Source organism: Magallana gigas, chromosome 7 (genome assembly GCF_963853765.1).
Source record: "Magallana gigas chromosome 7, xbMagGiga1.1, whole genome shotgun sequence".
NCBI classification, from domain to species: Eukaryota; Metazoa; Mollusca; class Bivalvia; order Ostreida; family Ostreidae; genus Magallana; species Magallana gigas.
In genome coordinates this window covers 49,218,925-49,246,820 of record NC_088859.1, presented here as the reverse complement: position 1 = coordinate 49,246,820, position 27,896 = coordinate 49,218,925, and the positions used below count along the sequence as shown (strand labels likewise).

At 36.8% G+C, this 27,896-nt stretch overlaps 2 protein-coding genes across 5 annotated transcripts; one reads left to right on the top strand and one right to left on the bottom strand.

Annotated features, from left to right (window-relative positions):
• Nucleotides 1–432: 432 nt before the first annotated feature.
• LOC105340405 (aminoacyl tRNA synthase complex-interacting multifunctional protein 2) lies at nt 433–9,664 on the bottom strand. 3 transcript variants are annotated; one of them, XM_034455341.2, is made up of 4 exons: nt 9,526–9,664; nt 1,625–1,810; nt 1,011–1,224; nt 433–913 (listed from the first exon to the last, which is right to left on the bottom strand). In XM_034455341.2, exons 2-4 carry the CDS (start codon nt 1,802–1,804, stop codon nt 516–518), a joined length of 792 nt encoding a protein of 263 aa, XP_034311232.1. In that variant the 5' UTR covers nt 1,805–1,810; nt 9,526–9,664; the 3' UTR covers nt 433–515. The 3 variants fall into 3 exon arrangements, with proteins under 3 accessions (XP_034311232.1, XP_034311231.1, XP_034311230.1); XM_034455340.2 differs by lacking the exon at nt 9,526–9,664 and adding an exon at nt 9,088–9,228; XM_034455339.2 differs by lacking the exon at nt 9,526–9,664 and adding an exon at nt 4,273–4,480.
• On the top strand, nt 9,290–24,970 carry LOC105320044 (nucleosome-remodeling factor subunit BPTF). Of its 2 annotated transcripts, none has more exons than XM_011417807.4 (23): nt 9,290–10,415; nt 10,582–10,702; nt 11,668–11,789; nt 11,939–12,144; nt 12,622–12,824; nt 12,910–13,474; nt 13,577–13,777; nt 14,134–14,517; nt 14,625–14,770; nt 14,886–16,734; nt 16,916–17,054; nt 17,146–17,483; nt 17,584–17,781; nt 17,889–17,981; nt 18,108–18,200; nt 18,315–19,103; nt 19,222–19,438; nt 19,817–19,937; nt 21,229–21,488; nt 23,502–23,675; nt 23,862–24,057; nt 24,333–24,417; nt 24,515–24,970. In XM_011417807.4, exons 1-23 carry the CDS (start codon nt 9,433–9,435, stop codon nt 24,703–24,705), a joined length of 7,674 nt encoding a protein of 2,557 aa, XP_011416109.3. In that variant the 5' UTR covers nt 9,290–9,432; the 3' UTR covers nt 24,706–24,970. The 2 variants fall into 2 exon arrangements, with proteins under 2 accessions (XP_011416109.3, XP_011416108.3); XM_011417806.4 differs by having other exon boundaries at nt 9,291–10,415; nt 19,817–20,042.
• Nucleotides 24,971–27,896: the final 2,926 nt, after the last annotated feature.

Sequence of the window (27,896 nt, the reverse complement as noted above, 5' to 3'; positions counted from 1 at the left end):
TTTAAAGAAACAGAAACTCATACGGATAACAATGAAATTGGGAACTTTACATATCGGTGCACCAAGACTTGTTGACCCCCCCCCCCCCTTAAAAAAAATCAACAAATTGAATGTTCATGTCTGACTACAAATCGTAATCATACATACCCTCTGCCATTATACATGTAGTTACATAGTTTTATGAGAACTCGCAACAATAAACGTGATAAATGGTTGATCTGTTAGAAAAACACTCCCTTTTAAATTACATTGGCTATCATTTAGAAAACTTAACTTTTTTCACCGTTCATATTCATTTCAATTTTTTTAAACAATCTCCAATGCATTTAATGCAGAAGTTCAATCATTCCATTGATTAAAAAAAAAATCCATGCCAACAATTCCTTTAGTAATATACTTGCAAGGTATATGAAAAAAAATTCAAGAGTAAAAAACATGATCAAAAGCATTTATTCAATTCAAACATAATTAAGCACATGCACTTTGAGGGACAGTTCAGACAAAGCTAGTCAATACTAGAGTAGCACCCTCCTGGCAGCTTGGAACATGATGTTGTTATCACAGGCTTTGAACCACTTCTTTACATTGCCAGGCAGGTCTGCTGAAAGTTTACACTGGTTAATGCCAGACCAAGCGGCGATATCAGCCGAGGACACAGAGTCGCCGACCAGCCAGGAGGTCCTCCCAAGCCTAGAATTCAGAGTCCGCAAGGCGGAATCCCGTTCTTTGTTATTTCCATCAATTATTCGCAGTTGTACCAAATCTAACACCTCATCACAAGTTGCCATGGTAGCTGGATCTTCTGCCTCTGCTGTAGAGTCCAGGAGACGCCTAATGTAGCGGACGATGTTTACCTCCCCTTGTATGGCCGACTGCTTGGAAGGATTTACCATCAATTCTGGACCATTTGGTACTGTAATAAAAGAGAGATAACTCTTAAATGAAACCTAATATGAAATATTAGAAGGATTATTTTTCAAAGACAATTCATTCAACGGCTTGATGCATACCTTTCTTCCAGATCAGAGTCAGGATTATTTGGTAATCAGATCTACCGTCACCTGAAGGAAAAAGATTGGTAGCACACTTGGAAGTCACACTGGAGTGGACGTGAGTAGAGCCCCGGACTCGGAACTTCTCCTGGAGAAGCTGGAACATCACAAATATGGAGTACGGAACCTGATCCGGATCAGCACTGATCACTAAATCCAGGACACCATCACCCTGGAAAACAACAGGAATCATTCAAATGAAGTCACTCAAGTGTGTAAATGTCCTGAAAAACAGAATGAAGTTGTCTTATTTTTTTAGAAGTGAAACTTAAGCCACTTGACATAAATATCTTGAGAATAATGCAAGTGCAATACTTGTTAAACTCCTTTGAATTAAATTTACATGTACATTGTAATACTGAATTGGTCAGTCGCATACCAAACCATTTAAGTTAGGTTAACAATGTTAAAACGTAACCGAAGTCAAATTTGATCTGTTCTTTTAAGTGGCTACCAAACAATTTTCAAACCAATTCTCAAGAGCATTAATAATAGGTTTGGAAACCTAATAAAGGGGAAGGGGACTAGTAAGTATTGAAAATCCATGTACAATGGTTAAAAATATTTCTTACTAGATCCACTGGTTTTCCAGTTGATCTTTTCACACTTTTAGAGCCGGAGCTATTAGGTGGCATTGCAGAGGTTTTATATGTATCTTTCAGACCCTGTAGAACAGTCTCCAATCCCCTAAGCCTCTGAAGTATGACTTCTTGTCGCCTTTCCAAAGCTGCCACTGGATCCAAATCACCCATGTCATCCTATATATGAAAGAAAGTTGTACAATAAATTCTGATTCTCTGAGATTTAAATGCAAAACAGTAAGTGATACATATGTATCCAACATTTATTTCAAATCCATAGGTGTACCGTATGTAGATTCTGCTAATCGTACTATCAAATGAAATTGACTCTTACAGAAGAAGTCCTCTGTTAATACTTTTTACCTACTTGTATGCTTTTCAAAAATGTCTTTCAAAATAAAAGCAGCTAAAACTACACTTATTCCAAGTGCCCTTTGGGATTTTGTATATAATATCATACAAAATGTGAAATATTTAATTCTTTGCAGCTGAACAGTAGCCCTGTGGGAAAATTTGGGTTGATAGCCTGTCAACTCACATTTTTCCAAAGAGCTACTTTACAAGACATCATCAATCTAAATTTGGAGAAAACATGTCCAGTAGTAGCTTAATCATGGCCATTTCAGGGCACCAGCTCCAAAATATTCAAACTGCCCCAAAACGGTTAACCTTCTCAAGCATCTAAAGTTTATGGCTTAATTAGATTCAGCATCCAAGTCTGTAAGTTCTTCAATACATGTATCCCAAAGTGCATCATCCAAGCAAGTTTGGCAAAGTTAGGACCAATAATAACTTAGATATTGGACCTGCTAAAAGCTTGTAATGGATGCTGACATTGTCACTGACACCAACACCAGGAGTACATGTATTAGAAATTGAGAAAATCAGAGTAAAACATTTAGATTGGTGTATCGGTGGCTTGAACCCATAAACAATCCTAAAACATGAGTTTCTGAATTGTTGTTCCCTTTGCTTAAGATTTGATCTATTTTGATCCATATGTTAAGTTTGCCTTAGTACTGGCTAGAATTTTTAATTTTCTCTCAAAAACATTGGAGGGGGAAGCAATTCCTTCAAAATTCTTTTTTTATTACATTATCTTTATTAAAAAGTTGGGTTTCCATAAAAAGAGGGCCAGGCTCCCCTGATGTTACTTTCCTGAAATTATTGTTTTTATTATGTTTATAGCACAGTAAATCTATGAATTGTCCCCCAAATTTTCCTACAGAGCTACAGTTCTGTGGGTACATTAGAGTGTGCAGTGAATGGACACTTAAAACTTGTGCAACGTGTATAACTTTTAAATTCAGTTAAAAGTACAAAGATCTCTTTCACATTTGTGAAATACATTCACACAATTCATTCATACAGTCTTATAATCTTATTATTCTCTGTCCTCAGTTTCTGCTTCCACCACTTTTTGCATAATATCTCTATACCGGTAATCATATAAAATATATTTGAGCCAAAACTACAACCATTTCCTACAATAATTTCTTACAACCATTTCCTAGAATGAAAAAAATCCTGATGATCTGATCTGAAACGCCCTCTATACCACTTCTGAATTCAATACACAACCCAAAATAGAAAGTCTGGAGATTTTGAATTGCAAACAACATGAGGTACCCAGGATGACAATGTTAAAAAATTTGGACGGTTTTAATAAAGATATACATACCTGTGAAAGAAGTGCAATTGAAATCAATGAAAGGGAATATTTCCAAAATAACTTCATTCACTAATTCAGACTTTATCATTTTACTCTGGAACTAAAAAAAGATTTCCAACGGAGATTTATAATCCGAAATTCCATTCGGAAGTCACTTGAAATACCTCGAACAATTTTTCAACACTATCACAAGGGTATACCTTAATCTATTTAGCAATGGAAAATCCTTCTAGACTTTTTATTTTCAGCCGTATATTGAAACCTGACAAGCTAGAGGGGGCATTTCAAAGTGGAAAACTTTTGATTTGTTCACACTATTGAATTAACATTGTCTACAGCGAGAGGTATTTTATTAAACATGAAATAATGTGGAAACAAATATTCCTTTTAAAGGAATGATCGGCAGGAAATATCATTGGGCAGCTCTGTTTATATAAAATTCGCAACATTGCAGTGAACTATATATAGCACCGTTTTATTGATTTCCAAAATGGCAAGGCATGAATGAGCTTTACTTTTAGTAGGCGAATTATACTTCCAACTAATATTCCTACGCATTGGTGAGAAAAAACGTGATTTGAATCATTATGTATGTAACTCTTTAAATGTGTTATTTTCAGGGTAAACGGATAAGATTACCGTTTTAGTAATGTACGTCTAATTAAAGATTTAAATAAGGTTGTCATTGCATAGTAAATAAAATAGTGCAAGGCGCAATGCGTGCGCAAATAGTTAAATTTGCCGGATGCCTCATATGGACACAACTGTGATCGGCCGAAGCCGATCACAAAAATATCTTAGAACAGACTATAAGAGTATGATGGCCATTCACATGAGAGAGAGAGAGAGAGAGAGAGAGAGAGAGAGAGAGAGAGAGAGAGAGAGATTGTACATTAAGTTCAATACTATTTTTTTTTCCAAATCGGTGCACATCATGCACTACATGTAACGTTTTCTGATCCCTTACCATTATGGATACACCTTTTTCTGCTTGGTGTAAATTTTGGATTTTATACATATTAGTGGGAGTTGAAATTGCAACATCGGCGTCATAGAACGGTTTAACTTTATACATTTCTGTTCTCTCAACCACAGTCAAATATGGTATAAGAAATCCAAATCTTTCTCTGATTCTCGTTTCTGTTTCACATGGCACTTCCGGGAAATCGATACATATTAATTCAACCCTGGAACGTCTCGTGTACAGCATAAATTTTTCGTGTAATAGCTCAGAAAAGTCTTTTGACTAAGTAATGGACCTTTTTGTAGGCATATTGTCGTAACACCGTCTGTGATTGGAGTCAATGAATCGCTGTCGCCGACATTTTTTTTGGGGGAAAAAAAAACCAAGTTAGATAAACTTACCATTAGCTGTACAGTTATACAAGAGACTACATATATAACATATTTATGTCTCTGGTTATACAACATTATTTTTGAGACCAACTAACTTTCTTTAGAACTCTTTAAAACAGATAGATGTGAGAAATAAAGCTAAAGTTTAATATTCATTATTTCGATGATAAAAAAATCGAAAGTGACATACAAAATGTTATTAATTTAATGTAACATACGGTACCAATATTTAAGGTGGTATGGGACATCAATTTAAGGTAGTATGGAACATCAATTTAAGGTGGTATGGGTCGTCTGTCGATATTAATGTGGATTACAGTACATTATAATTGAAATACTTTCACCGGTTCAGAATTTTCAAATCTATCAATATTTAACCAAAAATTAGTTTTTAAAATTATTTGGAGAGGTAAAAAATTGCTAAACCCCCCGCGGAATTCAAACTCATGACTTTCAGATTCGTAATAAACCCTCCACTGCGCTACGCTCTTATGTGACAATATCGGGAAAGAAACTATTTATAAAATTACTTTTCAACTTATTATTTATTTGGAAGTGTATCATACCACCTTAAGCTCAAAATTTGAAGTCATCGGGGCTGACTGAATAGAAATGTTACTGCACTGTATCATTGACTTCTTATTGTGCTTGTGAGCGGCCGTACATTAGACACATTCATTTTCAATCTAAAAAATTATTAATATAACTCTCTCTCTCTCTCTCTCTCTCTCTCTCTCTTTCTCTCTCGTAAATACACCAGTTGTAATATCACATTTTTTCAAGGCAGGGTTGCTCAAGTATATAGATATGAAAGCGTATTGTGCTATGTTGTGTAAGCGCGACGGCGTGATCTAGCGTGCTGTATGTTAGCGTGTTGTGTGTTAGCGATTATGCGTTTTTCTGAACGCGTTTTTGGTCTTTTGCAAATAGCCCTAACCGGACACCATAGTTTCAATAGATACAGATGAAATACTTGTGTTTCTAGATAGAAACGAGTCAATTCTAGAGTAAGAACATATGATCCCGCTATAACAAGAAAGTTGTACATGGATATCTGATGGAACAAGGCTAGGTCGACCCCACTCTTTACTAAGTAAGTGTAGGAGGAATAGGACCTTCCATTTTTCTATTACTTATCTATAACCTTTCAAAATAGCCTACGTCTGACTGAAGAATATTAATGTATTATTTTTAAAAAGTTGTTATACACCATAAATAATCAGTTATAATACAATTAGCAAATTTATCTTGCATCATTAGATATCATTTAATTTTTATTAAGGTAAGTTTGATTTGGATTGGGTGCACTGTTTTAGATCCTTGCTGCAGTGAGTAAGTAAATAGTTTATAATCATCCTAAAATTTACAAGATGGCCGCACATCCGCCTTATAGAGAATTTATGTCCGAATTTTGGTACGCCTTGAAGATTGTTGAGCATTTCGGTTTCGAAATCAGTAGTACGCAACTTTTCCTCTGCAGAGTGTTGATTACAATGTGTGAGATTGGTAGTACCAGTTGTCTAAAGATCCCTGGGTATTTTTAACTTGAAAATTTCAGTAAGAACTGTTGTTTTGCTCACGGTCCCAAGAAATACTTGTTTGGTTATGCGTTCATTTCCCATATATATATATATATATATATATATATATATATATATATATATATATATATATATATATATATATATATATATATATATATATATATATATATATATATCGATTCCAAAGACGTAACTCATTCGTTACACATGGCGGCATTTATAGCTTAATCACCCACTCTCCTCTTGGGCTGCTGGCAGTGGAGTACTCTGTAGCTGCAGAACTGTATACTCCACGTGGTCCGTCAACCCAAATTCCCCTTGGAGGTACAGTTCTGCAACTTAGTAAACTAGTGAACAGCGAAAAAATATCAGAGGGCTCGATTTTTTACCATTTCAATACAGTGATCATGAGTGATGCTTCTTGTAACCCCATACCCCACTGCTGTGATCAAGGACTGTGGCGACACAATTGTCTAATAATTGTTCGTAGGTTCGGATTTAAACTGACTAATTGTATTGATTTTTGAGATAACGGACCCCAGGGCACCTCCTCTGGACATGGTTAGGTTTTCTGCATTATCTTTAAAATCACGCTTTTCGTCGAAAATCACTCCAAGATAGTTGTGAGACGTCCACACTATTTTCTCCTAAATGAAAGTTAAAGTTGCTTCTTTTCGATCTATTTTTCCTGAAGTGAACAAGCTTGGAATTTTGCTATTTACTAGTAATTCGTAATTGCCAATTTCTGCACCAGGCGTAGACAGTATCCAGTATCTGTTGCATGTCATTTAATTATAGCAATATCAAATTATTAAAGATAGTTTTCAATTCTCTTGATTTTAAAACTTTAATGTAACGTGTATTCTTGTTTTCTTTATAAAGAGTTTTTTTTTACAGACGCAGTTTTTTTTAACTAGCTTAGACGACGAATGGGTTACATCATCAATAAAATATATATTGCATATTGGAAAACTTACTCGAGAAAAAAGTGTTACAAGTCGGCTCCAGGCTGTTTTTTACTTTCAAAATAACTAACATTTGGAAAGGTAAAGGGTAGATGTACTGTATAACTTACTGAAGTATATGTGGTTATTATAATTGTTTATTTATGGGTACTATAAATGACACTTTTATATTTGATGAATGCTTCTTAATAATGCATAAAGAACGTAGTAATTTGGATTTTTATCAGTTTTAATCACCGCGAATGGCAGCTATTTCCTAAATGATACAATACTTGAAATACTGAAGCACGTAGTATCGTTTTTAAAAGTGGGGACAAGACTCATCCAAAAATTCTTGACAAGCAAAAAAACAAAAAAAAAAAAAGAAAAAAGAAAAAAAAACCTTCTCAAAATCCTAGTCGCAGGGGTGAGGGGTGGGGTGGGGAGCGTAGCGTAGCGTACCTATATCTTCAACTGAAATTCACTGTTAATTTCCTTATTTCCACTTCAATAGTTTACATGATCCCCGCCCAACTCAATGATAATTAAATCTTTTATATGTAAATTTAAAAGAAAAAAATTATTTTTGCTGCAAGAAAAAGGGGGGGGGGGGGCAGGCACTGCCGCAGCCCCCCTCGATGTTTCGTGTCCGATACTTTGTTACATGACTTAGGACGTTTGTTTCCTTCAACAAACAGGCATTATTAAAGCAATCGTTAACGGGACCTAGACACGATTTTAGATCCAAATTTTATTTTCGATTTTTTATGTACAAAATGGTTTACATGCTCATTCTAAATGTTTAATGTTCGTAGTCAAGTTATAAGGGAGATACAGAGGTATGAATTCGTTGCCATGTAAACAAAGCTCGAGTCTTATATTTGTTTACAAATAATGAAAAGTATGCATGGAATTACAATTTCTTTGACAAAATGACTCATGGCCAACAAGGTAAACTGATTCAATGTGTTCATAATTAATACGTTTAACAGAATAAAGCAACATTTGATTGAAACTTATACCAATAAAAAAATATGTAACCAACGGCAAGACTTTAATTTTGTTTACATAACAAATAATTTCAAACTCTATAACTTGCTTATAACTCAATATCTGACTTTCAAATTTTGACAAAGCATTAAAAATATCAATAATAACCATTCTAAACATTAAAATTGGAAAACCAAAATCGAAAATTTGAGCTCAAATCGTGTCCAAGTCCCTCTAATACAAAATATAAGTATAAAATGATCTTGAATCCTTGTCAACTTGAGGAAGAAACGCGTGGCCGGGAGGCGCGGGCCAAGTTGATGCATTGCAGATTGATCCGCCATCTCACTTAATTGGATCAGTAATTTTGCATAGACATTTGTGCATGTATTTATCGTCGGCACGTTAAAATAACAGAGATTTATGATGAGAAACACAAATACAAAAACGTAACTACAGATATGGAGCTCCATATTCGATTTCAATAATAAAATAGTGATAGTTATATTAAAATCTTAAAGAAATTAATTTATATATTAATTTTTTATAGATAATTTTAAAGAAAATTAAGGATTTATAATGGTCCTCATTATATAAAATTATAAATAATAATGCCACAGAAATCAATTAAATACAACGTATTTCTTTCGTAATTTGAATTTTTTCAAACTTTGAAATAAAAAATTGTCTTTGAAACTATCCCCAATTAAGCGGTCGGCGTTTCCTTCGTTCGAAGAGAAGTATCTTTTGATTGGTCCACTTTTTTACGGCCAACATTGCTTTTCATCCAAAAATAACTGTGTCACAATGATTTCAAATGTATTTACAAATCATTAAATTTCAATTATCGGCAACAATACCAGTGAACATTGTAAAATAATCTGATTTAACTCAAAATTCTTACATTTTGGTATTTTTCGAAAACTGTTTCGCCCAATGTAAGCTTACCTTGCATCGTACGGTTTGGGGAAGCGAATAATTTTCAAGAACAAAGAAACCCTCCTTTAAAATCTTTAATTTTAGAAGAAACTTCTTCAGATCAAACGATGTAACAATTCTTGTAAAATCCTCGAAGTTTACACGAACCGGCAAAGTTAAAAAGCATTCCCAAATGCAATTTATTTACATCGGCCATTGCGCGGATCACGTGACCAAATTTGTGAAAATGGCGGCTACCCAAAATTTTCAACATGGATTCAAATATGCCATACACCGTGTCCAGTCATAACACAGAAATGAAACCAGCGTAAGAAGCGTTCTCGGGGGTCTCTAAAGTGAAAGAACTGGGTCAAAATGTCGGGTAGAGGTAGGCGAGCAAGGGGCCGGCCTCCAAAAACCCCTTTGCCGACAAACAGAACCAATTTTTTGAGAAAACCGAAAGCCTACCAAGCACGAAGTGAAGCATCAAGTAATCCAAGCTCTAGATGTAGTACACCAATCAGCATACCAGGGACTCCAACAAGAGGTAGAGGGAGATCAAGAGATGCGGCCCAAAGAGGTAGACATTTTATGAACAACCTGTTTGATGAAGACGACGCTTCTAGATCTAGCGTGGACCCCGAAGAAAAAGGCAGCGATGTTGCGGACGATATCGAGCCGTTAGAAGACGATTCTGACAGTGTTTATGAAGATTCTGACTCAGATTTCAGCGACGATAGCTACAGTACACAAAGTTCAACAGGGAAAAGGAAATTGTTATTTTTTCGTAGACCAAAAACACCAGAATTACTAGATGACAAAGATATACCTCAGTTAGACTTACCAAGTAGTTCAAGTGATTTACTCATACCCACTGAGTCCTTGATGATGTGCTTGGGTGTGTACGAAGTCATTAGACATTTTAGAGTCATATTAAGGCTATCACCATTCACTTTTGAAGATTTCTGTGCAGCTCTTCTGAGTGATGAAGTTTCTACATTGTTGATTGAAACACACATGACTCTATTGAGGTCATTGTTAAGAGAGGAAGATGGCAATAATACAACATTTGGCCCAACTGATCTCAAGGACAGCATTAATGTTTCTTTATATTTCATTGACTCCATGACTTGGCCTGAGTTAGTTCGAAGTTATTTAGACAGTGACCGTTTAACAGAAAACAAAGAAGCACTCCAAATCTTGGATAAAAGTACAGAGTATCCATTTGTGTCATTTTTAGAACGATTAAAAGTGTTGAAAGTGTTGACAGACTTGTTTCTCTCAACAAATAGTGTAAGAGAAGAAATTATGAATGAAGGCAACATCCATTATGATGACCATTGTAGAGCATGCCATAAGTAAGTATTGGTTAAATAGAAGTCATCATTTTACGAGGTGACTCTGGCAATTTGTTGTGAGATACGTGCAACGGTTCTGATATCTCTAAGACTCTAATGTATAATTTGTATATAGTTTTTCACTTTGTGCCTGACTCCTAGTATAGGATTGATTGGTCAATTTAAGGTTGGGAGACTTGCTTTGTTGTGAAACTTGCTCTGCGGTCTATCATCTTGCCTGTGTGGAGCCTCCAATGGAAGAGGTTCCAGAAGAAGATTGGGTCTGTACAATATGCAAGGCCCACAAGGTAAGTGTTAATGATTACTATCACACTTTGTTAATCTGTAAATTGACCATCTTCGCTAGCCAAGGGTTTTCGGTCCACTTTGCTCCCCATAAACCCTTGGCGGATTTCATTGCGAAAACTCGGTGATGTGGTGGCGCTATCTAGCGAGCAACTTGAGTTGCGCCCCTTGCATATTTACATTTTAATCGAATTAAACAACGGGTTATATACACACTACGGCATTAATACAACTTGAAAACATGTTGACTACCGAATATTAGAACATAATTAACGATGCTATTAAATACGAATTAAGTTATAAACTAGGGAAAGCACGGAATGTTTTATTCATAGTGTTTTGTATGGACCTGTACCAGGAGTGAAAAAGTCGCCGATTTATATGAAAGCTTTCATGTCATAAAACCAGGTATCGTTGTCGGAAATATTGTGAACCAAAGAAATTAAATAAAATAAATCTCACTGAACCTTTAAAAGCAATAACCATAAGCAGGAACGTATATACTAACGGGATGGGCAACGTCTACATTCGCCATGTTTACTTCCCATGCTATCACGCGAGCCTTGACAAGTTTGTAGAACTATGTTCAATCCCAGTAAAATATATAGGTTTTCAAAGCGATCTGGTTAGACCATCGTTGGCGAGGCACTAGCTGTTCTCGAGAACTTGTGTCTCAATTTATTATTTACCAAAGATCACACATGTGTTTTCTTTTAAAGTTTATATTTGCAAGCACTGCGATTGGATCAGCTACTCGCAGCTGCAGCCAATCATAAAACGGAGCTCGTCACCGAGTTTTCGCAATGAAATCCGCCAAGGGTTTATGGGGAGCAAAGTGGACCGAAAACCCTTGGCTAGCGAAGATGTAAATTGACATGGCTGCTGAAATATTGATTTATAATTAAGATTTTGAATCTAAGTGATAAGTCTGATTAAATATTGAAGGCTTAAACATTTTTGTTTTCAGGTAAAGGGTGTGACAGACTGTGCTTCTGAGGCAGAGAAAAGTGGCTTGCTGTGTAGACAGGAACCTATTGGGTTTGACAGACACAGAAGGAAATACTGGTTCTTATGCAGGAGAATTGTTGTGTATGTCCTTATGCTAACAACATACATGTATACACCAAAGGCTAATTATGACAAGTTTTTATTTTGCTCTACATATTTTATCATTAGTAAAGAATCATTCTTTTGGGAGATGGTTTTGATTGACAAGATCATGGTTTGTTTAATTTCAGGGAGAGCGAGACTGAAGCATGGTACTACAGTACACAACCTCAGTTTGAAGAGCTGCTGGAGGTTTTGGACAAAAATAACTATGAAAGAGATCTTTACCAAACTCTGTTAGAATTCAAGGAGGATATCCTGAAACACATGTCTATAACAGAGGAGTTGACAAATAGCCACAAGGGAAACAGAAAATCGGCCTTAGAGATTGAAATAGGTTTGTCAATGAACTGTAGTACATTGTCATGGTATACGACATACACTGCATTTTGCTTTTGTCGTTGTTGTCCCCCTTAGAATATACATTTTGTGCTGTTAACAAAAAAACACATTAATTTACTTACAAAAAAATCTATTATCTCTAAAGTTATCATGGATTTGTTAAAAAATTGTTTACATTCAATGAACTGATGACCCCCAGATCTCACTGTTGTATATTAAAACAAAACAAATAGAAAAAATATTTTCTTATGCCTTAAAAAAGTGAACAGGTTTAATAAATGATTGACTTAAAGTGTTTAATATATGTTTTAAAATAATGAAGCAAAAAATTTTAATGTTGCTCAGCATCCCATATTTGTTAATTTGAAGATTCATAGATAGTATTCTTTTAAATAATTTGTTTTTAAAAATCAATATTTTGCATTTCATGATAATCATGATTTAAGCCGAGTATTTGGTTTTTTTTTTTTAGCTCAGTTAAAGAAGACTCAAACAGAAAGAGTATTGAAGAAAGCAAAGGAAGAAGAGGAGAGGAAAGCTAAGGAGATTGAAGAGGCAAAACAGAGGGAAGAGGAGAAGATGGAGAAGGAAGTTATTCTTCTTGATGGCCCAGAGATGAATGGAGATATCAATGAAAACTCCAATTCTAAACAGCCTGGACTTGATTCCTCAGTGGTATGATTTGTTTTATGCTTATGACAAACTGGTATCATGTTGATATATTTGTTATATTGTTTTTGTTTCTGTTTTGATGTGTCAGGTGGAAGAAGTGGTAATATCAGAGGAGAACACTGTAACTGCAACAACCAGTGAAGTGACTTCCTCACAATCAATAATGAGTGAGGCCAAGAAAATGGAGACTTCCGTACAGCAGGTGGTGGAAACGGTAACCACGACTACCATCAAGACTATATCCAGCACTAAAGTAACAAACAGTGAGGAAGGCATGGAAACAGAATCAGGCGATCAGTCACTCAAACCTGAGGATGAAATCGTGCTTCAGGAGAAAAATGGGCAAGATCCTACTTCAGAACTGAAATCCTTTGAGATTAAGAAATTAGACAAGACTCCAGATGGTGTAAAGTCTACTATAATGAATGTGCAATCTGTGTGTCCGAATGTGAAACCCACTGTGCTTAAGGTGACAGAGGATAGTCCTCAGAAATCCCCGCAGACACGGACAGTGCTGATAGTGAACCGTGACGGAAATCGTGTGACACTGGCTGTCAGTAAACAACCTATCACAACAACTCAAGGCTCCGAGGGCATCGACACTGTAGTTACCCAGAATTCCACAGAAAACACCACAGTGGTCTCTTCCTCTGGTAAAACATCAAATAGCTTCTTACACCGTCTATTACATTATTGTTTGGAGTTTTATTCAGTATTTTTGTTCATTGTACATTGATAATTTTTTATTTTTGTAGATGCTCGAAGAATTGTGACTCGGTCTAAGACTGGTTCCCTCACTCCTAAACAGTTCACTGACTCAGTCACGTCCACTACGGCCTCTGTCAAGACCAGGTCATCTGATGACGTCCTTGTAATCAACAAAGATGGAGACATTACCAGAGTTACCCGCAGCAAAAGTGCCTTAATGATGCAGCAGTCTGTGTACTATAAGCTTGGTAGGATGATAACTCGCCACTAATCAAAATAAATGACCATTTTAAGGAAAATTAATCCTTAGTTTCTCAGACCAAAATATTTATGACAGACAAAGATTCACCTATTAGACAAAATGATTGGTTACAGACAAGGATCTTTTTACATGACATGAATATTTATTCGAAAAGGGGAATAACTCAATTTCTTCATTTTGATATTGCAATATTGGACATAATGCAGCAATGCCTGAGCAACTAAACATCAAATATTTTGGTATTTTTGTTATAAAGAGATTTTAAAATGCTTACAAAAGGGAAAAAACTATGGTAAAATTTACAATTGTGCAGACTGAAAGTTTTGGGTGGATGTTTTACAGGGATGGAGAATAACTTCAAGACATATCAGAATCAGTACTCCAGTAACCAGCTGGCTCTGAACAAACACCAGCACAACGAGGAGCGGGACAAGCGACGGTACCTCTCCCACAAGTTTAGCCTGACACAGCTGAGCGAATTCAAGTGGAACGGGGCGGTTGTGGGGAGGAAGAACCTGGTCACCAACACTCTGATGATGACCCTCACACAACTGGAGAACAACATTCCCACTGCCTTCCTTCATCCGCACTGGCCACTGCACCGCCAGAACTGGAACAACGCTGTACAGCTGTGTAGATCTCCCTCCGACTTTGGCCTTGCTTTGTCTATACTGGAGGCTTGTCTTAAACCTGTTATATTTAACCCTGTGTGGACAGAAGCTTTAGGTTGGCGCTCTCAGACTTTGGTTTAGTTTTCAACGTGTTTCTTTTGCTTTACATATGAATGCAGCAGTTTGAGAAAGAATTGTCACTATCTGTATGATTTTTTGTAGGTCACTCAAAACTGATGAAAATTACCTCACTGGACAGAGAAGAGATGAAGAAAAGAGAGAAGGAGATGAAGAAGAGAAAAGATGAGGAGGAAGAAAGCCGTGGCCCACTAATCTGGATAAAGTACACTCTGGGCCTCAAACACCAGGTAGAAGAAAAAGCATAGATATTTAAATTCATCTGAAGTTTGCTAGCAATTAACAGCATTCATTTAGTAGCTATAAAAATTTATAGTTACATGTATACCTTTGTGTGATTCCTAGGTGTGGAAGCAGAGAGGGGAAGAGTACAGGGTGACCGGGGGTCAGGGCTGGCTGTGGCTATCTAAAACCAGGAGGGGTAACCATGTGTCCCAAGACAGCGTGGGTCTCAGGAACGTGGCTCGTAAGTTACGGGCTCGTAAACGCAAAGCTGAGGAGGAACAAGATGAAAACCAAGATGCAAAAGTGGAAGAAACTGCTGTGAAAAAAATTAAAGAAGAAAATCCAGATACTGAAGGAACCCAAGCAGAGAAAATGGATACTGATGAGAAACCTGTTGAGGCCAATGCAGAGGATAGTGGAAATCATAAAATGGAGGTAGACGAAGAAAAATGTGAAAAAGGTGAAAATCAGGGTACCATAAAAACTGAACAGGTTGTTACCATTGATGTGGAGAATTCAAGCCCTGTAAAAAATGTTAAGGTAGCAAATGATGAGAAAACCGGCAAACCTGCCAGAGACTCTCCTCTAACATCTGCTTATAAAGATTCCAGCTTACCTCCAAAAGCTGATGTAGATCTGATTAATGTTTCTAAAGGTATGAATGAACGAACATACTACCAGAAAGTCACTAAACCCTATGCAAAACTAGATTCTCTCTTGGTAAAGCGGTTAAAGCAAGAAGAAATTGAGATTAAGCAGAGACAAGCTTTACAACAGCAGATAAACTGGAAGTTAAAATCTCAAATCAAATCAGAATCAGCTCCACTCTCAAAAAGCATAAAACAGGAAGAAGTCAAAACAGAAGAAAGCAAACCATTCACTGATACCACTCCGTCAGAGGAAACTCCAGACCTCCCGTCACACCCCTGCTACTCCTACCTGTGTCGGAGTGAGGAGGGATCCTGCTACTCGTGTCTCTGCATGCAGAAGCAGTCTCAGGATGAAGCCATGCTAAACCTGGCTGGTAACAATCAACAGAACAGCTCAGATGCCGAGATGGATGAGGAGGAGGAAGAAGATGATGAAGAGGAAGAAGATGTTGATGTGGAAGGAGATGGAAAGCTTTCTCCTCAAAAGACCGCTCAGGTCAAAGACGAAAAAGTGGACATAAAGAAGGAGGTGGAGGAGCAGGATATGGAGACCTCCGAAGCTGATCAGAAATCCATTAAACCAGAACCCGAAGCCAAGTCAGTTATCCCAAAACCTACAGGCAGCACAGCCAGCACAGAGGTGGTGACAAAGGTGACCACAAGTGGTAGTAGTGCTGTTGTTCAGATGTTGGCTCAGAAGTCAGGAGCTAAGACAAATCAAATGACTCAAGCACAGATGGCGTTAAGACAAGCCATTGATAAGATGAGTGTAGAGGAACTCAGGAGTAAGATGCCTCCTATCAGAACAAGTAAAGAACCAATCAAGCTGGTCAAATTTGCCAAACTCGGTCAAAGAATACCAGCTAAAAAGAAAGCCACTTTGCCATCTTGTCACAAGTTTTTGACACCCAGTGGAAAGAAAACTTTGTTCGCTTTAGAAAAATTTGAGTTGAGGAAATTGTCTCGTAAAGGAGGCAAATGTGAAACCAAGGCTTTTAATTATAATTGTAAAATGAATAATGTGAACTGGATTTATCCCTGTCCTAGGCCTGTGTTTAAAACTGCCTGGAGATACAGGACTCAGACTTGTAGATCATATGGGGCGGTAGGTAGTCAACTGAGGATTTTGTGGGCGTGTCTGCGCTGGGATGATCTGGCAGTCAAGCCTCCAGCTGGTGGTACCAACACAATCTCAACAGAAACGGAAATCACAACTAAGGAACTGCTGAAACGAAGAGATGTCGGCCCTCACAATCTACGATCAGAATTCTTGGTCAGGAAAATAGTTGTACCTCTTGGAGTACCTTCTCAACCAAAAGGTAAAAATTAAGCCAAAGAAATTTGTTTTGTTGTTCATTTTTTTTTCCATGACATATTTGAACACACTGAATCATTTATAAATGTGCATTGCAGTTTGTGTTATACATTTATGATATACCAGTGTAAGGTATATTCTGATCTTAATATGATCTATAATATTACACTTTGTATCTATTTTAGAGAAGTACACACCCCAGAGACTTGGTTTAAGAGAAAGGAAAAGGGCAGACTCCCCTAAGCAAACAGAGCCAAGTGTCACAGAAGAATGGACACCAGAGGAAGAACTGGAACTCTGGGAAATCAAACAGTTTGGGGAAAAGTAAGTCAAGAAAAGATGCCATCCTATTGATTCAAGGAAAGTGTTTTTAGCTACCATACTTAAATACGTAAAATCTGATCATGAATTTTAGGTTAGCAAGACAAAGGGCTGCCATTCAAGAGAAGTCTGGCTCAGAGACTACCACAATCCAACAAACTACATCTGTCAATGCGGTGCAGCTCAAGGCCCAGCTAGAGCAGCAGCTGAAGCAGCAGAGACTGGCCCTGCAGCAGAAGCGACTGCTGGAGGCACAGGGCAAGATCGTAACAATGGCCACCACAGCTCCCTCTCTTATCTCGGCCACCCTCAACAGTGCTGCAGGGGGGACCGTCATCAAAACCCTGGGTGGCACGGTTGGAAGCAGTTTACTTACAGGGGGTACCAGTATTTTAAAGACAGTTCAACCAAAGACTCTGTCTGCATTGACTGGTGAGTTTCTGGAGCCATTGTACTTGTGTTAGTCAATAAGGTTGAAAAATCGATGTTTCGATGGTTTTGTTCTCTAAATCAAATTTAATTTAATTTATAGGTGTAGCAACAACCAGTGGGGGCACTCCAATAAGACCTGTGGTCAAGGTTCAGCTGCCCATGAGAACCAATTTACAAACTTCCTCAGGTGTTACACTGGCCCCCAAACCAGGGTCTATAGTTGTAACTACAGCCCAACCATCAGCTGTCACTAGACTGATTGTCCCGATCTCCAAACCCCAGCTTACACCAACCAAAGGTCAGTCAGCATCACTTCATGTTAAAATCAAAGGAGTACTAATACACAGAATGTGTAGAGAAACACCTCTATTACATGTCTATAAACTTATTGAATTTTGTTTGTAGTGAACGTGATTGGGAATCCAGCATTACAGACAACTCCCACTAGAGTGATTGTTCCCTCATCAATCCAAACACCATCTCCTGCAGTTCCAAAAGGTTAAGATAGTGTTTTATGCATATAATGTGTGTATCACATTGTTTGGTTAAATGACTGTGCAGGCAGTATAGGTTGTTAGTAAAAATATGAATTCCATAAATTGTGAATGTTTTAATATTTTTTAGTACAAATTCGTCCTACAAGCTCTCCAGGAACCCAAAACCTGCAGATAATTCAGGGACCCTCTGGCCAACTACAAGTCCGGGGCTTATTGCAGGGTATGTTGTTTTCTTGCACAGATTCTAGACTATTACAATTGGCCTAAGAATAGAAATGCAAAATGTTTTGAATTTGGAGTTATTTGTATTATATCCTTTTCATTGTACATATAGGTCAGCAGATTATTCGCCTTCCTGATGGCAGACTTCAGCTTTTGACCTTGCCACAATCTGGCACCACAACACAAGTGGCCAGTGCCAGCGTTACCTCCACCCCACAAACTAGTCTGGCCTCTACGCTGGTCCCTCCCCGGGGGCAGCTTGCAATTCGCCCTACCTCATCCGTTTTAGTCAGCACTAGTACAGGGCTGTCAGCTCTGGCTGGTTCCACACCCACTCGCATTATAGTGCCTTCCCAGGCTCTCTCTTCGGGAGGCACCCTGCAGATTGGAAACTCCACCATCCAGACCAAACAAATACTGGCGCAGTCTCTGGCCAACTTGGGTAACGTTACCTCTGTCGACGGAACGGCCACTGTAGTAAGACCAGCCACCACTACTGTTCAAGCTGCTGAGACCCCCAAACTAGCAGCCAGTCTGTCTACCACACCAGTTTCTGTGTCTGGAACTAATATGGCAGCCACTCTTTTGTCACCCCTCAAACTTGCATCTGGCACGCGCCCTATTTTAGTATCATCAGTACCTACATTACCGAAACAGACTTCTTCCATCAGTATAGCTCCACCATCCACTGTATTGTTACCTGTCAAAATGTCTACTGCTATAGCTGGAATGACTAGTACACCTCATCTAGTGGCACCTGCTACTCAGACCGTTCAGCAGCAAGTTGTACTACAGAGTCCACCCCAGACCATTGTCTCCACCCCACGTACTACAGTGGCTCCTACTACCCCAGCGTCATCCTCCACAAAGTATGCTGTGACACCCCAAGTTGTGCAGCAAGGTTAGTTAAGTGTTCTTGATTAGTTTGCAAATTTCAAAAGACTGAAAATAAAATTGGTACTGTATGTGTATATATATGTTTGTGGAAAAGTCTCCTAATGTTCCCCTCATCTTTGCAGTTGTTCGACAAGCACTAATGCAGAATCAGACCCCTGAAATTCAGGCCAAGTTGCTGGCTATGCAACGTATGATGCAGAACCCTTCAGCAACCTTAACCCCTCCTACCCAGCCCGTGATTGAGAAACCACAGGTTGTGGTCACCCCCACGCCCTCTATACCGCAGCCTGATCCTGCGGCAAAGCCAATGACCCAGGAACAGAGGGAGGAGCGAATGAGGTATCTTAATAGTTGTATGCTGTCAAAAGTATATATGTACAGTACTAAAATTTATGCAACATACCAGAGTAATTATGAAAATCTAATGTAATGTACTGTATGGACTTGGCTTATATATGTACTTAGAATTGCAGCTTATTCGTTGTTTCTATGTTTAAAAGAGAAAAGTACAGGTGGAAGAAATTTTTGTTTGTTGCAGATGTTCATTTTAAAAGTTTATAATAAAAATTTAAGAATTTATCCTGAAGAAATCAAAAGGAGTTACTTGTATCCAGTAGAAGAACATAGTATATTAATATCAATTAGGCCATTATCTAGGTTTTCATCAGTTTTGTGAGGTTTACAGGCACTTTGTTAACAGATCTGTGTGTTTTACAGGAGAGCTGTGTGTGGGGCGGTCCTAAAGTCCATCGTGGAGAAGATCGAGAAGAAAGAAAAGGAAGAAGTCCGCAAAGTGAAAAAACAGGAGCTGGAGGAGGAAAAGCAGAAGCGATTAATGGTAGCCAAACTTCACGGCACTTTGTACAAACACAAGGAGGCTCTCAAGAGGGAAATTCTTAAGAAACGTTCATTAATGGAGAAAAATCTGCAGCAAGAGATCCAGGTGCTAACATTACTGGATATCGGGCTCCGTATTAGAGCATGTTTACATTTTTGGGTTTACACTTCTTTGGTTCAATTAGACGCTGTAGCCTCATTGTCCTTGTGATGTCTTCATGTGTTTTATTTCATTTAATTATTGCATGTTTATCATGGCTGCTTTTGTGACATTGCATACTTTTTTTGCCATATACTATTGATGCTACATGAACAGTGAAATTGCTTTTATCAGACAGTAAAGTATACTGTAAGTGCAAGGCTTTAGATATACTGTGGAATCATTATATTTCGTGGTGGCTCAATTTTTGTGGGTATCCCTCTCCACTAATTTACGTCCTCCACGAAAACAAGTTTTGTAAGAGTTATTTTTCTTACTTAACTGAAACCAACAAAGCCACGAAATTACATCCCCACAAGCAAAAAGCCAAAAATCCACGAAAATTGACCTCCACGAATTTAGATGATTCCACAGTACATTGTTATATATCCACATCCATCAAGTATGATTCCCTCTATTGTTTTTGGAAATTGATTGTAATACATAGTGCTGTAGAAACTGGCAGGACTGAAATCTACACGTCCCATTTATCGACGTTTAAACCTTCATCGACCAAAGAAAAATAACGGACTGCTCAAAATAATCATGATGATGTCAGACTCAAATTCCCATTAAAGACAACCTGGCTATTTTTTTTTATTTAACGTACTGATGTACATTTACAATATTTAAGTCAATTTTAATTACTCCTTATGTTCAATTCATTAATTTGTTTAAAGAAAGATGTATGGGTAAATATAAACAATAAAATGGTTTCTTTGATAATTCATGCTGGTTATGAAGGTAGCGATCATTGCAGGAAAAAAAATACATTATTTTTCTACAATGTTGCCACCTGCATGAATCACCAAAGAAAACATTTTAGTGTTTAAATGCATCTTGTGGTTGAGACTGTTTATTTACATTCTGTGTCACAAATGCAGCCATTTGAATTTTGTGTTATTTACATTTATATTAACTATATATGCACAAGAAATTCATTTGTAAAGCTTTGCAAGCATTGATAGGTTTTGAATTGAACCTTAAGCAATTTTTGTTAAAGATACACATAAAAAAACATATTTTTTTATTTACTCTGTAAATCTGTGTATGTGTTATTAAGAGACATTTCATGACTGACATTCTGTTCCAGTTTGAAGTTGCTGAGCAGTTGAAGAAACGTCAGGGTCATACTCCCAAGAGATTTGAACAAGGGTCCCGACAGTCCAATTCTGCAATCCTAACGGTTCAACAACACATTGCAAGCGGCAACAAGAAACCCATAATACCAGCCGAGCAAGTCATCAAGCCCAAACGCAAGAAGCAGAAAATCATATCAACGGGGGCAAACAAGGCTTTGAACCCCAAATCCAGACTTTACTGTGTGTGCAAGCAGCCCTATGATGATACTAAGTAAGTACCGTATTTTCCCGACGACTCGTCGATGCGGACGACTCGTCGAATTGCCCATTTTTAGCCAAAATTTTAACAAAATCCTACGACACGTCGATTCAGACCATACGTCGATCTTATCACTTCAAAATGGCCTATAAAACTGCAGTAATATTATCAGTGTATGATGCCACGATGTCACCGATATTGCTACCAAATATTATTAATGTTTAACATTTAAACAATTACGCTTTATACTTATGCATCAAATTTTCAAATACCGGCAACTTCTACAAAGTCGCTTGCATTTTAAACAATTCCCGATATCGCGTGTAATGCAAAACTAAACTTACTTTGTCAGAAATATTTTATTCCCAAGCATTAAAATAAGTATCCACTCTGACTATCGCCAGTGTATTCGCCATTACGTAACCAGCCACCTGTTGACTCGGCGCGTGGTCAATGTTTGTTTAACAATTTCCGCTGTCATAGGCATGCACCTGTCTCGTGTCGGACTTCAAAGGGGGATCTCAAGTGCAGAAAGCTTTGCAATTTCTGTGATTTGATTTGTATCCAGTTATGCAGTTACACGCTATTGTTTTATATAGACACTGTTAGAAATAGATCGATCATTTGTACGACTTGACAATGACGATATACGACATACATACGTTTCCTAAAAAAAATATCTAACAATAATCAAAGAATTGGACAATAATTAATCAATGAACTATAATCACTCTTGTAACGGTACTCTTTATATACACAGGGAGTGAAATTGCCGTAAAGATCTCAGCCTAAGGGCAAAATTATTAACACAACCGGTGTCAGCCTATTGTATAAACAGTAGTATTGATAATTGCCGATTACGTATTTTAAGATTGAATTTGACCATTAAATATTTCTGATTTATACTTTCCACTAACAACTCTTTACAAATAAAATAATTAAATTTAAAAAAACATCCCCCGGACCTACTGCAATATTTTCTTCCATTCAAACTTGGTTTCAATTTTACTGCGCAATGTTATCTTCCTACTAGTGATACATAGAACCATGTGACGATGTGTTTATAAAAACGGAACGGTAAAACTTTTAATTGATTAAAGACAATGTAACATTTTTTAATAACTGTTGTTATTATTATGTATTTAAGTGTTGACAGATGAGTGAAAATGATAATTATTAAAGATGAACAGTGAATTCATCAACGTAATTTTCAATCACACAGCCAACTCAAGATGATTAAAACCAAGATTTTTAATGCTATTTTTAAAAATTTTCTGACATCTAGCCTACGACAAGTCGAACAAGACGATAAGTCGGGTGCTCTGCTTCAGAGGAAAAAAATACCGACTAATCGTCGGAAAAATACGGTAAACATTCCTGATTCAATGTAAAAGGACTATATACGGTATGGGCCTAAAATGGCCCCCTAAAAGGAATATCATTATTTTACTGTAATTCTTTGTTTTCTTTGTACAGATATATATGTGATGTTTTTACTTAATGTTCATTTTGATTCAAGTGCCCACAATTTAGAAATACGGCATTGTAAAGACAACCTTTTCCCGCCATTTTTGCATTTAAGCATAAAAAAGCTTGTTTTCAAGCAGTTTTTCTTTCAGGAAACATAGAGCGCATGCTTGAACCAACAAAATATTTTAATCAGAGATGTAATGAACCAAGTCTAATAAGTGACAACAAATTTGTCCTGGTTCAAGCATGTGCTCTATATTTCCCATTCGTAAAAAGATGAGAAAAATGTCAATTTTCGACTGATTTTGATTGAATTTGAGAAATAGCGTCACTTCTGACGTCATATACTGCAAGTGAGTGCAAATAAATCAAACATATATGTGAAAAATATATTTTATATTAACTCTTCTAAATTATAACATAACATTTTATTGTACCCGAAACACTTTAAAAAATGATGAATTATGGGGGCCAAATATAACTCTTATCACGTATAGTTCTTTGTAGTTTAAAATCTAGAATGAAAGGAATTGATGGCCTATTTTTATTTTGCAGGTTTTACATTGGCTGTGATTTATGTTCCAATTGGTTCCATGGCAGCTGTGTCGATATATCAGAGGATATGGCAAAGAGAATTGACTCTTACGTGTGTGATGAGTGCAAGAGACAGAGGGAGACTGCCACAGAGGAACTGTACTGTCTGTGCAAGACTCCTTATGATGATACTCAGTGAGTCCTGGTTTTTAGTTCATGTTAATTACAACATTTATGATGTGACATTGACTAAGTGACATTGACTAATTAGTGCATATTCTTAATTAATTTTACTAGTATAGATGTTATTAGTTTTACAGGTTTTCTTGATATTAAAAGCAGAGAATGAGGAATAATATGGTGATTACATTCTATGTACAGGTTTTACATTGGCTGTGACCGGTGCCAGGACTGGTTCCACGGTCGGTGTGTGGGCGTATCCCAGGTCGAGGCCAATCACATGGATGTCTATATTTGTCCGAATTGTGAGAAAAAGGAGGAGGTCGACCCAATTAGCCAGAAAATCCTGCAGGAGAAGGACTATGAAAATGTCCGCAGACTTGTGAAATCCATGCAGGTGTGTTGGAGTAATCTGGGGTACATTTCAGAGAAAATCTTTTGTAGCGTAGTACTGTTTGTATTCTTGGGGGGTCAATTTTCAGGGATCTGCTTGTACATACATTAGTAAATTAGATGGGTGTATTAATTTGTTGATGAAGGATACAAAGGATATCCAGAAAAATTTTGCCACCACTAATTTTAATAATTCTTCAGTATATCTACATAATTAACTATAATTGTTGAAAATTTATTTGAAAATTGCTATTCATATGGTGTTCTTATTTTTTGCAGTCACACAAGATGGCCTGGCCATTTTTAGAGCCAGTGGACCGCAGTGAGGTTCCTGATTATTATGCAGTTATTAAAGATCCTATGGGTAAATGCATTGTTTATTCAGTATTTATTCCACTTAATAAATTAGATTCTACCACATTGTATAACTAATAAAATGCAATTCCTTTTATCACCCACAGATCTTCAGACTTTGGAGAGTAATGTGATTGAGAGGAAGTATCTCCGGCTCTGTGACTTTGTGAAGGATGTGACGAAGGTGTTTGACAATTGTCGGCTGTACAATCCTGCTGATACTCCATTTTATCAGTGTGCCGAAGTTCTGGAAACATTTTTCGTCCAGAGACTAAAGACTCTAAAAGAGAGAATATGAAACCATTATCTTCATGCAATCCATTTTGTTAGCAATCTGTCATAATCATATTCTCTGTGTACATTGTACATAAATTCATATTCTGTGTGTACATTGTACATACATGTTAGGACTGTGGTGAACAGAATCGTGGAAGCAGCTCATTTTCTAAATTATTGTCATGATGTTAAAATCTTCAAAATCTAGTTTTACGATTATTGGGTAGAACAAATTTTTTATGTGTATCATTCTATACATTTTCTCTAGAATAAATTATAGAACATTGGTCTGAGAACTTTTCTTTAATTTTGAATCGATAGATAAAAGGCACACAAATCCTTGAAATAGAAATTAGGATAACCTGTGGCATTGTAAAAGTAGTTAAAGACAAAAGAGCATGTTATGATGATTTTATCATGTACAAGCAAATATTTGATTCATCAAATTATCAACTACAAAATCTACACTGGACAAACTTAATTAGAGTGAAGGATATACCAATACCACATGTTTAATATTAAGAAAGACCTGCTAAAATTTAAATTTACCTGTTTAACTATGCTTAATGGAAGTATTATGAATTGACAGCCAAATTATGGATGTAAAGGACTATATATGGTTTGAGCCTAAAATGGCCCCCTTAAATGAACATTGTCATTTTTCTGTAATTCTTTGTTATACCCTCTGCAAACGAAGTTTGGGGGGGTATATAGGAAACACCTTGTCCGTCTGTGCGTCCGTCCGTCTGTTTGTTTAATTCGTGTCCGGTCCATATCTTTCTTATGGAGAAACATTGGAAGTTCTTACTTCACACAAAGATTGCTTATGACCTAAGAGTGTATCATGACCTTGACCCAAGGTCATTTGGGCAAGGTCAAGGTCACTGGCAGAAAAAGTTCAAAATTCGTGTCCCGTCTATATCTTTCTTATGGAGAAACATTGGAAGTTCTTTTTTCACACAAAGATTGCTTATGACATAAGGGTGTGTCATGACCTTGACCCAAGATCATTTGGGCAAAGTCAAGGTCACTGGCAGAAAAGTGCAAAATTCATGTCCAGTTCATATCTTTTTAATGGACAAATATTGGAAGTTCTTGATTTACATCAAGATTGCTTATAACCTGAAGGTGTGTCATGACCTTGACCCAAGGTCAATTGAGGAAGTTCAAGGTCATTGTTAAAAAAAAAAATCGGGCTCAGTATACCAATAATTCAAAATGTTTATATTAAGGTAGTACAAAACAGTATCCGAAAAACAAGCCCTTCGGAAATCCTTGCGCAAGTCAATTGTTTACGAGATACAAATAAATGACGTACATCACGTTCTATGTGTCTTATTATGACGTCACGCCGTGCAAGAACTTTTAAAAAAATACTTTATCACAAAGTGGGGGAGGGGGGTTTAAACTTCTTTTTAAAAATATCTAGTGGTGGAATTGTTTTGGTATTTACATAATATTATTTACATATTCCAACAATTTATATGATAGTTTTTCGTGGAATTTGAATGATAGGAATTTAAATAAAAACGGTATTTAGTTTGGCGAATAGCTCCATAATAGGGCCTTCTTGCATATACTTTAATTGGACTGGTTTATTGGTACAAAAATTTATCAAAGTCAATAATTATTATTGTTTTAACGTTTAACATGTCTTAATTTCTTTGTTAAAAGATATTTGCGAAAAAAAATATTTTGACAATTTTTTTTTAAATCATGTATTCTGATGAGCCCACGTAAGCCCTTTTTTAACAGGGAGTCGGAAGCCATAGTTGTGACCTACATTACGATATGGTTAACATTTGGTGCAGTTTTTAAAAGAAATGAATTATGGGAAAAATTTACGCTATCTGTTTTGTACTACCTTAAATGGCTGCTTGACATGTGGAATTTTGTTTGATTCGAGTCATGTTTGTTAACATAAGGATGCAAATGTCCTCATGCATTAACAGTTAACTTGAACTAAAATGGAATTTAAAGAATAGAAATTGGTTTGTGTACTCATATTAGCATTAACAGTTTTATTAAAAAAATAGAGCAGCTGTTATTTATAGAAAATGGACGGTGAAATAGATTCATCCAATATTTTCTATAATAGAAAAAAATACATGTTATGAGTTTCTTAGCGGGGGGTATCATTTGTGAGCTTGCTCACAGTACCTCTAGTTTTATTTGTACAAATATACATTTGAAGTTTTTTCATTTTGATTTTAGTGCCCACAATTTAAAAATATGAAAACAAAGTTTACCTTTTCCCGCCATTTTCTCATTTTTAGCCTAAAACGGCTTGTTTTGAAGCAGTTTTTCTTTAAAGAAACATTGAGCAACTGCTTGAACAAACAAAATATTTTCACCAAAGATGTATCTCTCCAAAACTGATAACTGACAAAAAGTTCGTTTTTGTTCAAAGAGTCGCTCTATATTTCCCATTCGAAAAAGGTTAAGAAAAATGTCAATTTTTGACTGATTTTGATTGAATTATAAAAATGGCGTCTCTTCTGACGTCATATACTGCCAGTGAGTGCATATAAATCAAATAAATAGGTGAAAAACGTATTTTATGTCAACTCTTTTATTAAATAAAACAACAAATTAATGTACCTGAATCATTTTAAAAATAGCGAATTATGGGGGCCAAATTTGACTTAGATAAATTTTTTTAAAAGCATCTGGTAGTTATTGAAGACTTGATGTGCAACCTCTGGAAAACATGGTCACATACCATAAGAACTGTGGAGCACAAGCTCAGTGGTCACAGGTGTTGGGCCATTAACCCAAAGGTCACTGGTTTGAGCACTGCTGTGGTCACTTTATGTTTTATGTTGTGTTGTTAAACACTTTACTTTATCTGCTCTGCTTCAGTCCACCCGGCACTTGCAGTGGGAACTAGCGTATGCTCAGGGTTAAGCTGCAATGGACTGATGTTCCATCAACGGAAAGTAGGTGACTCATCTGCGTAGCATAGCACCCATAATCCAAAGATAAGTACCAGCCTTGTGCGCCTTATGGCTCGTCGGAGAATTTGGGGATTTAATCAAATAGCTGATATATGCATATGTATGCATCCTTAGGTGCAATAATTCAGAAAGAGAAGCTATGAGACCTTGTCCTATAACTTTAACCTGCCTCAAAAATTCTGCATCTTGTTCTGACAAGTGCAATAAATCCCTTCTACACCCACTAAATGTAGGGAGTCCGAGAAATACCTGGTAC